This window comes from Anopheles stephensi, chromosome 3 (genome assembly GCF_013141755.1).
Source record: "Anopheles stephensi strain Indian chromosome 3, UCI_ANSTEP_V1.0, whole genome shotgun sequence".
In the NCBI taxonomy this organism is placed as follows: domain Eukaryota; kingdom Metazoa; phylum Arthropoda; class Insecta; order Diptera; family Culicidae; genus Anopheles; species Anopheles stephensi.
Genome location: NC_050203.1, coordinates 56,802,960 through 56,817,005, shown reverse-complemented (window position 1 = coordinate 56,817,005; position 14,046 = coordinate 56,802,960). Strand labels below are relative to the sequence as shown.

Here is a 14,046-nt window from a genome sequence, read left to right as displayed (position 1 = left end):
CATCACGAATAGACGATTTGAAACACTCGAATAGGTGTAATCAGTTAAAGAAAAATATTTTTAACAATTTTCTACTCTTACTTTGCTTAAATTCATGATAGAAAGTAGTTAAATAATTAATTTTATGTTGCCCATTTTGGATATAAAACTGCCAGATTTGGACGTCTCTCGAAAATCGCTCTAAAATTGCACTGGATTGAGCTGTCAAAAATCAACATTTTTCATGTACCTATTTTCGGCAGCCTTTAAAGTGAAAAAATAATCATTTACTGGATTTTTTAATTTTCAATGAGCTTTGAATAAATTTTAAACTTATTTTATTGTTCAGAAAAATCGAAACCCCAATTTTTTTAAGGTCTAGTTTGCTAAATCTCAGAACTGCCGAACTATAGGCACAAAGCCAATCTGACGAAATGTTTTGAGCTCGGCACAAATAATTCGATATTTTGGTAAATATCGATCTAAATGCGTCAAAACTTCGTATTTTAAGAATAAACAATGATTTATTTCTTTAAAAGTAATTGAAAGATCATTTCTTTTGCGATTTTTCCATTAATTTTGCTATTTTTGCCGACCTGCCGAAAATAGGTACACTGCCGAAAACTGGAGCACTTCCCCTAGTTTGAAAAAAAAAGATCAGAACGGAACGGCAAAAAGAATCGGATCATTTTTACTAGGTTCGAACCGGAACGGCCAACACTAGCATCAAGGTTTATAATGCGCCCGTAAACAAAACAGGGTGATTCAAAAATGTTGAATCTAGACGTCACTGGGTTTGATGGCACGTGTAATGTTGTTTACGTGCAATTCGGTGAAAAGGCTAGCGAAAAACCGGCCAATCTGCATATTTCCATCCCTTGGAGCGCATACACATTCCCGTACGGATAGAATTATGGCCGAAGAAAGCGTGAAAGCCGGCCCCCTGAAAACGATACGGGAAGGAAGTGCGCAAATACTGGTCGCGGATCACGTATTCTACAACCCGGTGCAGGAATTCAATCGTGATCTGAGCATCTGCGTGCTGACCACCTTCTCGCGGATATACCAGCGGGAAAAGAATGAAGAACGCAAGCGAAAGAATGCGTCGGAACTGGACGCAGCGACGAATGTGACACTGGAGGCGGGAGTGAAACATGAGGTAAGAGTAAACAACGATACACCCGTTGGGTGGGTACACAGGACACTAAGGTTTATTTACCCACTCCAGGACGGATTGCGCATCCTGGAAGCACTGTCCGCGACGGGACTTCGGAGCATCCGGTACGCGAAGGAAATACCGGGCATCAAGGAAGTCATTGCAAACGATCTGTCGAAATCCGCCGTGGAATCGATCGAGCAGAACGTGAAGCACAACCAAATGGAACATCTGATCAAACCCAGCTTTAACGATGCAATGTACGGCACGCGCATCACTTCTTTCCACGCACATCTTCTACTTAACTGCTTGCTTTTTCCTTTAAGGACGCTTATGTACATGTCGACCAAACCGGACCAACACTTTACGGCGATCGATCTCGACCCGTACGGACATCCGACACGCTTTCTGGACGGCGCTGTGCAAAGCATTGCCGAGGGTGGCTTGTTACTCATCACCGCCACCGACATGGCCGTATTGGCGGGAAATTCACCGGAAGCGTGCTACGTAAAGTATGGGTCCGTGCCACTCAAAACCAAAGCCTGTCACGAGATGGCTTTGCGCATACTGCTTCGCTGCATCGAAACGACGGCCACCCGGTACGGACGGTACATGAAGCCGCTGCTTAGCATATCGGCCGATTTCTACATCCGCGTGTTCGTTCGCATTTACACCGGCCGGTACCAGTGCAAAAAGAGTAGCAGCAAGCAGTCGATGGTGTTTCAGTGTACGGGCTGTGAAGCGCTAACGCTGCAACCGTTGGGCGTGCTGAAACCGAATCCCACCGAAGCGAACCCACAGCAGATCAAGTTTGGCATTCCGACGGGGCCGTTTGTGGGTAGCCGCTGTGAGCACTGCAACCAGCAGCACCATATGGGTGGTCCGATTTGGTCCGCACCGCTGCACGATGAGGAGTTTCTGGGTGAGCTGCTTGATACCGTCGAACAGGAGGATTCGAAACGATTGACCACGATCAGACGGATCTACGGTACGCTGGCTGTTATCCGGGAGGAGCTGCACGATGTACCACTGTACTATGCGCTGGACCGTATGTGTGGCATACTGAAGCTGGAATCGATCGGAATGCTAACCTTGCGGTCCGCTCTGTTGCATGCGGGTTATCGAGTGTCCTATTCACACGCTAGCCGTACCTCGATCAAAACCGATGCGCCGGTCAGTGTGCTGTGGGATATTCTTCGCTGCTGGCATCGATTGCATCCGGTTAAGGCGGAACGCTTCTTGGAAGGTGTACCGTTGACGGCAATTTTAAGCAAACCACCGTCCCAAGAGTACAACATCGACGACCTACACCCGGAAGCTAATCCACCCAGTCGGAAGGAATCGCTTAGCCGTTTTCCCGAGAATCCCACCGCCCACTGGGGTCCGGGAACGCGGGCGACACAGATGTACGGAAACAGCTAAACTAGGTTCACCGCAACAAGTCCGACTAATTAAAAGTTTTTTCTTCCATTTTAGGGTCAGCGATAATAAAATGCTCAAAAGTGTGCAGAACCAGAACAGGCGGAAACAGAAAAGGGCACCAAAAAATGGGACCACAAACCAGGAGGAGAACGATGTCAAGGCCGATAGCGAATCACCGGATAGGAAGGTGCCGAAAACGATTACTACGGACTGCTGAGGAAGCAAGTCCTGGTTACTATGGGAATGCCGCCGTACGCGTCGGTATGGTAATGGTGGTACACACACACGTTGACTAGGGCAAGGAAAATCGATTAAACACAGCCCATCACCAGTCTTCCCAAATGCCACTACACACACGTTTATTAGGCTCTCGTATTGTTGTTATCGTAGCAGGCGATATTTTAATGTGAGCGATGTAGCAGGTTACCGAGACGTTCAGAAGCAAACCGACAGCGGGAAAGTGACATTCTGTTTTTTTTTTTGGAAACAATAAATCTTCGGAGAGCTCGTTAGAGGTGTCTCCGGTTCTGAATTCTGGATCTGAAGGACGTGTGTGTGTGTTGAAGTGCCTAACAGAGCAGTGATGGTGGTGAAGCAGCCAGACACACCAGTTAAGCGCGAACGGAACGAGGAACACATACCCTTCATCGATGGGGAAGGAAGCTACCGTAAAACGTTACCCACCCCACCGGAACCACATCCCTCGAAACGTTGGTCCGATTCACTGCCACCCAACGAACGTGTCTTTTACCATCAAACGTTGAGCTCGGCACGGCGTGCAGCACACTTTGTAAATCATGGGTAATACACAAAAACCCTTTTTTCTTTGCAAACAGACGCGAATGCTTTTAAAATCTCGTTCGCACCCGCTCACAGCAACATCCCCGTAGATTCGTTGGATATCACGCTGGCCGCTCAGTACAACCATTCGGACGATCTGTTCCTCGGCAAGAACGATGTCGTGCTGCAGGACGAAACGCTGGGCAAACGTACCTTCCGCCGGTTGCGAAACACCCGGGATCTGGTACCGGAGAAGATAATCCCGCTCAAACATCCGCTGCTCGTCGGAGGATTACGCGAGAAGGCATCGCCGAACAGTGTGAAGCTGATGAATACTGGGCCCCACACGCCCCTAACGAACCCGGGCTATTCGCGTCAGTCGGGTGATGGAAATTTCTTCAATTATTAAAAATCGCTTTGGAAAATAAAACACTATTTGCTGATTTTCATGTTTCGCGTAGTTAATTCAGGTTTTATTTGATCTTTTCACGGTTCCCACATACACTGGTCCAACCCCTCCCGGGGGGAGAGAGGACTAAATATGTGGCTGCTAAAAGCTAACCTAATAGTACAGATATATAAACATGGTAGAGAAAATGAAGGGCGTTTTTATTGTTGAAACTCTTAAACCGTCGTCGTCTCTAAATCATAGGCGAGCATCTTCACTGCTCGTACAAAAAATTAAATCTAACCCTAATAATGTTAGAGCATAATCCCAAATCTGGCCGTTACCTTCTTAAATCCCTTTTTTTAGCACGCCGTTGTCGGTTTCAAATTACAATGCATATAAGTTTTTGAACAGGTGTGTGTTGGTGGGAAAAGGCAACACAACACACTACGTATTGTGGAAAATGTACAGCGCAACAATGGGTCAAAGGGTGGGGATAATGAAGAAGTTAATTCCATGTTAGTATGCTCCTATTCTTTGCTGTCTGCAAACTCATTGTTGATAGAAATGTATAAAGCAAAGTATTTGTAATCGCAGTTCCGTTTCCCGGGCGGCAAAACACCAGGGGGCTCGATCAGACCAACTTACCAGTCTCCACCGTAACGTGTAACACGAGTCCAACGCTTGCTTGCTGGTACAGGGTTTTCTGATTTCTGATAATGTTCTTGTCGCCTACTGTGTTTGTAATGCAGGGGTTCATCTGGTGGGCCGCCCAAGAAAGGGAACTGACATGCAGAAAATGCCGTGGAATTACCTATATTAATAGAAGTACACTACTGCTTCCTTCCTCCTGCTATTTGTATTGGTGGATTACATTGTTTGTTTTGTAGTCCTAATTTCCCTCAAACTAATGAGTTCATCAGCAAATAATGTGTTGTTGTGGGGCGAAAACTACATATATATAGTGATCGTAATCTTTTTCCAAACTTCTCGCTTCGCGTCTGCGATGCATGTGCGTTTCTTGCTCTTATCTACGCAAAAACAACAGGGTTTTTGTTGTTGTATCAAAACCATTTAAAATTCGGCACCGTATTAGATCGTTACATTAGGGTACTCGCTAGCCCTCTTATAAACTTACTGCGCTTGTGGTATCGATGGAATCGCATGCTTACTTCTTCCGGCGTGTCCCTCAAACAGTATTCGGTTCATCCGCAGGTCGGTAGAGTACGGCTGGATAGCACGCCTTCCGATTAACATTCGTGTACGCCGTGTTTGTTGTAGTTGCTGCTGGTGTTGGGCGTTGATTGTTGCCGGGCGCGCAGTTGCGATATTTGTGTATGTTGTTTTCAATAGCGAAATCTGGAAAAAGGCATAAAACTGCATACTATTTGGAATGGTTCTATTACTTAAAAACGGTTGTTGCTCGTCGATCATCGGGCAAGATTTGCTTCTTCCTGCTCGCGCTGCAGCGGGAAACACACACACATACACAGTAGTCAAGGGACAACGACATATACTCCGGAATGAGGAAGAGAAATTCGATACGCTAAGCTTTTGCTCTAGAACGAACCGCGCATTCCTGGCTGCTTTTCCACGGCTCGTTGAAAAGTAGATTTCAAATCACCATCACCCGCTCGCGTCTGCAATCGCCCATATTCTCTCACTGCCCTTGTCTCAGGCGATCTGTAGCTGCCATCGGACAGTGCATTAACGGCGTCGCTAGATGGCACGAACCGAAGAAAGCAGCATCAACATCATCCCGAATCACACAATTGCAACGTCGCGTTTGCTCCGAACATCTCTGTAGATTCGTCGCGATGGTACGTGCATGATCTCCCTCATTGCATCTTACGGGTAGCATCGATCAAGCTCTACATCACACAGCACCGCTCGAAAAGCTATAGGAAAACATGCTCGGGCTGCGGCTGCTGCTGGCTGGTCACGGCTACAACTCCGCTTCCGCTTTTTCTTGTACGCTTGCAGTTCCCGCCACATATTACTCTAATTCCCCCATAAGACGCGCGCTGCTGTCCTGCTCTCATCTGCCTTCAGCTCGCGCAACCAGCAGAAGTGTGAGCTCTCCAAACTGCCAAAGATGTCGCTCGATGCGCCACTCTTCTTCTGTCCCCGTGTTCGCTGCGCCTTTTTATGGTCAAACAAGAAATCAGCAAACAGCAGAACAGCACACACACACCACTGCTGGCTTGCGCTACGTTAATGTTGCCGTCCTTGCATATTCCGACGCGGCTGCCGTTCCTCTCGGGCTTATCAATCATGATAAAATCCCCTAATGGAATGTTCCCCTCTATCAAGTGCAGATTATCTCCATAACGCGCGATCGGACAGACATGTAAATGACACGGTTGTTAATTCGCTAGAGCTCGGAAGTGGTGTGTGGGAGAGAGAGAGAGAGAGCAAGTATTTTTTGTGTGTGTTGGGATGTTGTGTGTGCATTGAGGTTTCTCCTCCTAGAGGATGGGAACCGATACATTTTTTTGACGTGATGTTGCGCGAGTAGAGTAAATGTGCGCAGGTGCTGCACCGAAACATACACACGGATAAACGGATAGAAAGGAACACAAAATAGAGCATCTAAAGACGTAACGTTTGCATTAAAAAATAGACTAACTTTGGATGACGATGAGAAGTTAACTATACAGACAACTCAATGGAATATTTTTTGAACAAAGCTGCATTAAACAAATGATCACATTTTTATAGCCAATTTTAAACTTAAGCGGTAAGATGGTGCAGAATGATTGGATAAGGTCCTTTGATATAGGTTTGACCATAGAATAAGTTCTAGGCCATAAGGTCAGTTGAGAGTATCTTTGGTGTATGCTACGCTCAATACCTTCTTCATCTTTGGCCTAACGACGACCTATTAGGTCATGCCTGCCATATCTGGCTTACTAGACTTAATGATACCACGTAGTTGGATAGTCAAGTCCTCATGAAGTGAGAACGTTCTGGATGGGATTTGAACCTCGGGCCTGTGGTATGAAGCCCGGTGCCCCGCATCAGTTTTAGTTCATGGTGCTACGAAACACAATGATTTATCACAATGACAAATCTTGGTTAAATTAATATTGCATTAGAAAGGGTCCTCAAACACAGTTTTTCATCCATCTCTTTCGATGAGAGGACGCAATAAAAACCGAAGCACCTAGGAAGCTTCAGCCATCGCATGAAAAGTCATTAAAATCAGTCTATTTTTTAATGCATACATTTAGTAACAGCAGTAATTAGTAGTAGCAGCAGCAGCAGCAGTAGTGAGGAACTATTGGAAATTGGGAAAAGGAGGATATAACACACTACTTCAGCTGGAAGAAAAGAAGAAGAGAAGAAAAACACGCAGAACACGAAGCGTTCACGGCGCCACAGACGAAACAGGGTATTTTTGGGACGGCTCACAGTCTTCTCGCAGTTCCAGGACAGCACGCTAGCCTTATGTACCGCATGAAACAAGCTGCAGCGGCTGAACACCTCTCTCCTCCGCTAGAATGCATTCGCCAGAACGTCGTGTATCGCCGAAACCGGAGAACGGCGGCCAGGAGAATATGATTCGCTTTGCTACACATACACGCTTCTTTCGGCAGTCGACAAAGCGGCGATCGAGAGCGTTGCTGCTCGGCAGCACCGGACTGGACAACAAACCGGAAACCGCCTGCCTGCAAATGGACCATCCACTTACGCTCTCACAAAAAAACAAACATCTCATCTACCTTGCTCTGTTGCAGCGGATGAATGAATGGGCTCCCTCTCTCAGTACTACTCCTGCCATGCGCCTTCCCGTTCTGTTTTTCCTAACGTTTCCCAGCGAGTAGCACCGCCACCACCACACCACACCATGCATCCACAACAGCATCGGCATCATCTTCACCTTCACCGCTCCAACATGCCTGCAAAGTTGGCCGGAATAACCCCTGTCAACGCCATCGTCACCATCAGATCTTCAACCTCATGATCGCCATCAACACCAAACAGGCTGTTCGTTCGTAGAGGTTGCAGCAGAAGGATCAACATACGCCGCAATACCCGAGAGAGAGAGAAAGAACACGGAAGCATGTCTCCCATTCGATCAAGCAACAAGCCATTCGCGACTCCGTCCGGGTGAACACACGAGGACACGGGAATCAGCGCTGGACGATGATCGCAGATGCCCCCCGCGCGCTCTGTTAGCCGCCATCCTCCGCTTTGCTTCTTCTCCTAACTGTATCGCTCTCTCATCGCAGTTGATGCAAAACTGGACAGCTTTTTAGAAGAAGATGCAGGAAGGAAAGTAGTGGCCGGATGGGCAAATCTGCAGAGGGGGCAGCTGCTGCAGCTGCAAAAACCGCAAGTTGCCCTATATGGTGAGATATTGGTATTCATTTAGTACAGACAAACAGAGAGCGGTTGGCTAACAGCTGTGTGGTACTGTTAGATGAGTTGTACGCGGCTCTTACAATCGTGCTCGATAATGATAACGATAAGAGGGAGGTAAGGATAATCAACACAAATCATAAAGCAACTCACAAAATGTGTTAGCATACACGAGTAAACGAGTAGAGTTTATCGTTGCTAGAACGGAAACGAAAACGTAAAATAAAAGAAAAGAATAACAACGGAACAAAATAAAACCGAGAGTGTCTAATTAGTGGAAAACATAAAGCGAAGGAAAGGAAATCTTCCCGCAATCGCAAAAGTCATTACAGCACATACATAGCGCATTTCGGTCAGAACCCGCATGCTACCGCAAACCATTGTGTGGTAGTAGCATACCGATTTCCGGCAGGCACATGATGAACGACTCTCGGGAAACTTTCCTGCTCAACCGATGGGACCTAGTCAGTATCCTTCACCTCACTGAGACGTGTTCAATTTCCGATTCGTGATTGTAGGCCGAAAACGTTGGGCTACGACGCGACAGCACCATGGATTGTGTGTCGGCCGGAATGTTTGTTAAAAAGAATGTTGGGAAAAAAGGTTCGACAAACTCTCAGTGGGGTTTCGAATTGCAACGAAGTCGGGGTACTTTAAATGTTTGTGGGAAATATAAACTGGCTAACGGTAACACAGATTAAACCGATATAAAACACGAAGACAAAAACACTGATTTCGCGCCAAACACGGTTAAGGGAATTTTTGGGATATGTGTTATTAAATGTTACCTTCTTGTGTGCGGGGCGCGCGTGTGTCGTCAGATAGAAAAACAAACTCTCATCTCCCATCGTTTGTAGTTGGATTATCTGTAAGAATGGACAGGAATAGAATTAGTTGAATGTTGAATCTAGAAAGTACAACTCAAAGGTACCTTTAAAAGAATTTACACGCTGCCGCACTAGTAATGTCCGCGTTCTGCAGGGCTGCGAGAGCGGGAATCCTTGCCTCGGGACGATTTGCTGCCGGAACGAGAGCGTGGCGTGCGTGATTTGGAGCGAGAGTACGAACGACGTCGGTGTTCGGGGCTACGAGACCGAGAACGACGACGGTACCGTTCCCGGGAGCGTCCTCTTTCGCGCCCGTTGTATCGGTTTCCACGGCGCTGTGGTGAAGTAGGCCGACCGTAGCGAGCCATCTGAACGCGGAGCTCCCTGCCATCCAACATACGCCCGTCCATAGCGTCTAGTGCGTCCTCGGCATCACGCTTGTCATAGAATCTAGCGAAGAGACGATTTACATTGCAACCGTAGCCTAGAATCTCAGCAGCCTCCCTGTGCAAATCCTTACCTGACGAAAGCGAAGCCGCGGCTTTCACGCGTATGTCTGTCGCGAGGAATGTAAATATCTCCCACTTCACCGCAACGCTCGAATACGCGTCTCAAATCATCCGGTGTTGTGCGGTATGTTAAGTTGTCGACCTGTACATGGGGCGAGATGAAATTAATGATGATGGCTTCCAGCATACAATATGGAGGACCATCTGTCTGTCCCGATATGGTATGGTTAACTTTCTCCTTAACTACGCATCAACCCACGCGCGCCCGAAGACGTGGCTTCTGATACTGTAATCCAAATTTCGTTCAAGATAAACCGCGAACGACAATCACACACATTGATCTTAACCATTACCAATCGAGCTAACAGAAAACGAAACGAATTATCGTGCACGATAATAAATCAAATCGGTAATGGGAGCTTACTTTTAGCGAAATCATTCCGTCTATTCTCGGGGGCGGCCGTGCGTATCCACTCATTGTGAAAGTACTTTTTACTTTCCACTAAAGCGAATTAGCTTGATCTGTACGATACACTTTGTTGAGTCTTTGCAGGATTTCTACGATCGGAAACAATCGACGCACTGTAATGAGAACCACACTCTCTCCGACGCGGAATAGAACACGGAAAAATGGCTACCTTGCTTCAGTACAAAATGGCTACCCCGTTTTAGCGCTATAGCACTATGGGAGACCCATTGGGTCACTGCACTGACAGCTATGTCAATTAGAAATGATTCAAAATGCTCGTTTTTTTACTCCAAACATCATGATTTCAACAAATCTGCCTTTTATCTGGTTACGAAAAATTTATTTAAGCTCAAAACTAAAAAAACAATGGAAAATATTACTAAAAAATTAAGCACAATTGGAAAACCCCAAAATTTCTAGTGAAACGGGAACGCTTAGCCACAATGTGAAATGTTTCAGTTCAAGAAAATTTTCCTACGACATTTCCATTCAAGCAACAAGCTTAGAACCAGTTCCTGCTCGATCGCAGGATAAAATTTGTCATCCAACACTCTACAAGAAAATACAAATCAACAACTGATTTTCTGATGCAACCACTAAAATAATTGTAGCTGGAATTGTATTACAAAATTTGGTTCATATTTCATTTAAACCATCAGTAAATGAATACAGTTTTGTGTGTGAAATTGTGCCGGCTTTTTCGTAAACAAACACATGTCAAAGTCGGTTCGGCAAAGGGAGGCTAAAAACATATGATTTCCATAAACACGTTGCTCATCTTTGGTTTCGGTTTGTGATCAGTGCGATCGGCTAGAATATATGTATACAATTAGTGAATTGCTAAACTCACATGTAGTTAGATCTATCGTTCCCAAGCGTTGGAATTCTTCCCATAAGAAATTGCACAACGTGCTCAGTAAAATGCCCCTTGATCCAAAACACATTGCCGAGGCTCAGAAGCAGCGATTGAAGCTGAAGCAAAAAGTGTCGAAAGTGTCGCCCGGCATTGTAAACCTGCAGGTGCTAGGATGTGGCGCACCGGGTGCACCGGCGTCGGTGTACCTTTTCACGGATCAAACTCGCTACCTATTTAACTGCGGAGAGGGTACGCAAAGGTTAGCGTACGAGCACAAAACGAAGCTGTCGTGCTTGGAGAACATTTTCATGACCCGCACTAACTGGGAACGAATCGGTGGTTTACCGGGCATTTGTTTAACGATGCAGGACGTCGGGGTACCGGCCGTATCGCTTCATGGCCCTCCCGGGCTGGATGAACTGTTCAAAGCGATGCGACGGTTCGTTATACTAAAGGACATGAAGGTGGAGGCGTCCGAGTACGCAACGGGAGACGTGTACGAAGATCACGTCATGACCCTTCGATACGTGGTGATCAATCGAGATACGAGCGAATGCAAAGGGGCCGGATCTGACGAGGAACAAAGCCAGGAAGAGGCTCCCGTTGACGATACGGACTATTATGCGTATGAGCGAAAGAAGGAGGCACCGCCACAAACTCAGTCAGAAACGACCAAAAGTGCTCGCACTACAGATTGGACAAAACGTGAGGAAACTTCCGTAATGGCGTACATCTGCAAGCTTAAACCACGCCATGGTCAACTGTCCCTGGAACGGTGCGTTGATTTTGGTGTACCACCAGGCCCACTGCTGGGACAGTTAAAAAATGGCAACGACGTTACCTTACCCGACGGACGTGTCGTTAAATCGGCTGACGTACGAGCTCCCGATGATCCTGGTCCTGTATTTATGTTCATAGACATTCCCAGCCGCGAGTACTTGAAAGATTTTATGGCGAAAGGTGATGTGTTTGCTAAATACCAGCAGCAAGCCACCGATGAAGCGGATCAAGCTATTTTCGTGGTACATTTTACTCCCGTCGATGTGATGCGCTGTGAAGAGTATCGACAATTCATGGACCGGTTTTCGGCCAGCACCCGGCACATAGCGTTGAACGAGGTGAATAACTTTTCCGGCTACATTGCGGCACACCGGATTCAGTATCATTTGAATCAGCTAGATGAACAGATCTTCCCACTGCTAAGGTATGTTAGGACGGGAAAAGGAAAAAAAAATACACAGTTTAAACCATTTTTTTCTCCACAGAGAAGAGAACAACGAGTATAACGATCCTCCAGCGACCGATCCCGATCTTGTGCGATCGTCATCGCTGAGCTACATGCACATTCGCCCACCGAAAGGAATCGACAGGTGAGCGTGAGGCGATTAAACAGAAAACATTTCGATCCTAACAAAATTAACCAATTTTAGGGCACAAGAAGCATCGTTGAATGCATCCGAGTACCTGAGCGAGCTTGAGCTGTTACCAGATTTTAAAGAAGCGCTGGAAGCCTTGAAACAACAAATGGTACAGCACAACGAGCGGCGGTCCGCATCGATAAGAGCAGAACAATTTCCTCGCTTGATTTTCCTCGGCACCGGATCATCAATACCAAACAAAACTCGAAATGTTAGCGCAATTTTGATTTTGACTAGGTAAAATAGTCTCGGTCCGTTGAACAAATTTCCTACCAGTAATAATGCATGCTTATGCTCTTCAGCAACCAGTCCTCAATTCTGTTGGACTGTGGTGAAGGAACGGTCGGTCAAATATGGCGATTTTTCGGCAAAACGCACGCAGAAGCTGTGCTGCGATCGATAAAGGCGGTCTACATCTCGCACCTGCATGCCGACCATCATTTAGGTACGGACGTAAAAGGTTTAAAACAAGCATTAAAGTATTAAAACGGTTCGCATCTCCATTTTCAGGATTGATTGGTTTACTGCAGGCGCGCAAAAAACTGTTCGGCGATGACTGTGAACGTCTAACGTTATTCGCCCCGGAACAAATTTCCTACTGGCTTCGGTTGTACGATTGCCGCTTCGAATCCATCCACAAAGACTATACGCTGGTGAAAAATGCAGATCTGGTAAGTGGGCGACAATGGAAAACAGCACCAAGGGTCGATGCTACAGTATAACGTTTCCTTTCAGCTGGAACAGCCTTTCAAAGACGAACGACTGTTTGAGATGGGCATTCAAGAGATAGCTACCTGCCGTGTCCGGCACTGTCCACACTCGTTCGGCGTTGCCTTGAAAGTGGCTGCGATCGGAACGCACCCGGACACCAACATCGAGGGAGATGTAAAAATTACCTACAGCGGTGATACGATGCCCTGCGAAAGTCTTATCGCGCTGGGCCGTGACTCAACCGTCCTGATACACGAAGCAACGATGGAGGATGAACTGGCGGCGGAGGCACGCATCAAAATGCACAGCACACTGTCGCAGGCGATCGAGCAGGGACGGAAAATGAATGCCCGGTACACACTGCTAACGCACTTCAGCCAGCGGTACGCTAAAATTCCTCGCCTACGACCGGAACAGCAGCAGTCGGGACTCGGTACCGATTTAGGCATTGCGTTCGACAACATGGAAGTAACGCTGGACGATTTGCCCACGCTGTGCAAGTTTTATCCCGCGCTGAAAGCGATGTTCATTAGCCACTTTGAGGAGATGGAACAGAAAGCGATCAAGCGAGGCAACAAAAAGTTACGCTTGGAGACGGTAAAGAATGGCACCGGAAGTAAAGAGTGTTCCCCGACGCGATAGGTTAGCGGGGGGTATAACGATTCTTCAAAATAAGCTAAAAGTTGTTTAAAAAGCAAATAAAACAAAGTCATCGAGCGGTTGCACTTCTCGCGTGCAACAAAACGGCTAGAAACGATGCAAGGTGTAAGATTTTCAGAATATTCGATTTATTTCTCACTTCACTTAGTTCAATGTATAGTTGTTGTTGTTGGTTTTGTTTCCCTCTCCCTCTATCTCTTTCCTATTGACTAAATGCTGTTGCTCGATAGCTTTCGGTTATCTTACACACCATTCCCAGTTTCTCGTGTGTATGTATGGGTTATTCAAGCTTTTTGTTTCATTTTTCAATTTCAAATGTTTGCAAACGCTTTTCTCTGCTTATGTCTTATGCTTGCGTCTTATAGTTTGAAGAGTTTCCTTAAATAAAGCATAGCAATGGAGAAATGTTTTTGATGTTATACGTGTGTTTTTCTTGTGTTCTGTATTGTATAGAGATTTAGCTTATTTACCACCATTGTTTTTTTGTTGTGCCACAAGTGACACTC

General features: G+C 46.3%; 4 protein-coding genes across 7 annotated transcripts; 3 read left to right on the top strand and 1 right to left on the bottom strand.

Annotated features, from left to right (window-relative positions):
- The first annotated feature begins 757 nt into the window (after positions 1-757).
- On the top strand, positions 758-4,511 carry LOC118509827 (probable tRNA (guanine(26)-N(2))-dimethyltransferase). Its single transcript, XM_036050997.1, has 4 exons — positions 758-1,138; positions 1,208-1,395; positions 1,462-2,541; positions 2,612-4,511. Exons 1-4 carry the CDS (start codon positions 779-781, stop codon positions 2,772-2,774), a joined length of 1,791 nt encoding a protein of 596 aa, XP_035906890.1. The 5' UTR covers positions 758-778; the 3' UTR covers positions 2,775-4,511.
- Positions 2,913-4,746, top strand: LOC118509828 (protein C1orf194). Its single transcript, XM_036050998.1, has 2 exons — positions 2,913-3,358; positions 3,434-4,746. The coding sequence occupies exons 1-2, from the start codon at positions 3,141-3,143 to the stop codon at positions 3,744-3,746; spliced, it is 531 nt and encodes a 176-aa protein (XP_035906891.1). The 5' UTR covers positions 2,913-3,140; the 3' UTR covers positions 3,747-4,746.
- Positions 3,915-10,084, bottom strand: LOC118509829 (serine/arginine-rich splicing factor 2). 4 transcript variants are annotated; one of them, XM_036051002.1, is made up of 6 exons: positions 9,851-10,084; positions 9,438-9,568; positions 9,022-9,367; positions 8,879-8,956; positions 7,451-8,073; positions 3,926-7,396 (listed from the first exon to the last, which is right to left on the bottom strand). In XM_036051002.1, the coding sequence occupies exons 1-3, from the start codon at positions 9,902-9,904 to the stop codon at positions 9,049-9,051; spliced, it is 504 nt and encodes a 167-aa protein (XP_035906895.1). In that variant the 5' UTR covers positions 9,905-10,084; the 3' UTR covers positions 3,926-7,396; positions 7,451-8,073; positions 8,879-8,956; positions 9,022-9,048. The 4 variants fall into 4 exon arrangements, with proteins under 4 accessions (XP_035906892.1, XP_035906895.1, XP_035906896.1 ...); XM_036051003.1 differs by having other exon boundaries at positions 3,926-5,084; XM_036050999.1 differs by lacking the exon at positions 7,451-8,073 and having other exon boundaries at positions 3,915-5,084; positions 9,851-10,083.
- A 454-nt stretch (positions 10,085-10,538) lies between these two features.
- LOC118511554 (ribonuclease Z, mitochondrial) lies at positions 10,539-13,959 on the top strand. Its single transcript, XM_036054783.1, has 6 exons — positions 10,539-11,955; positions 12,017-12,121; positions 12,182-12,406; positions 12,472-12,614; positions 12,680-12,840; positions 12,905-13,959. Exons 1-6 carry the CDS (start codon positions 10,715-10,717, stop codon positions 13,520-13,522), a joined length of 2,493 nt encoding a protein of 830 aa, XP_035910676.1. The 5' UTR covers positions 10,539-10,714; the 3' UTR covers positions 13,523-13,959.
- Positions 13,960-14,046: the final 87 nt, after the last annotated feature.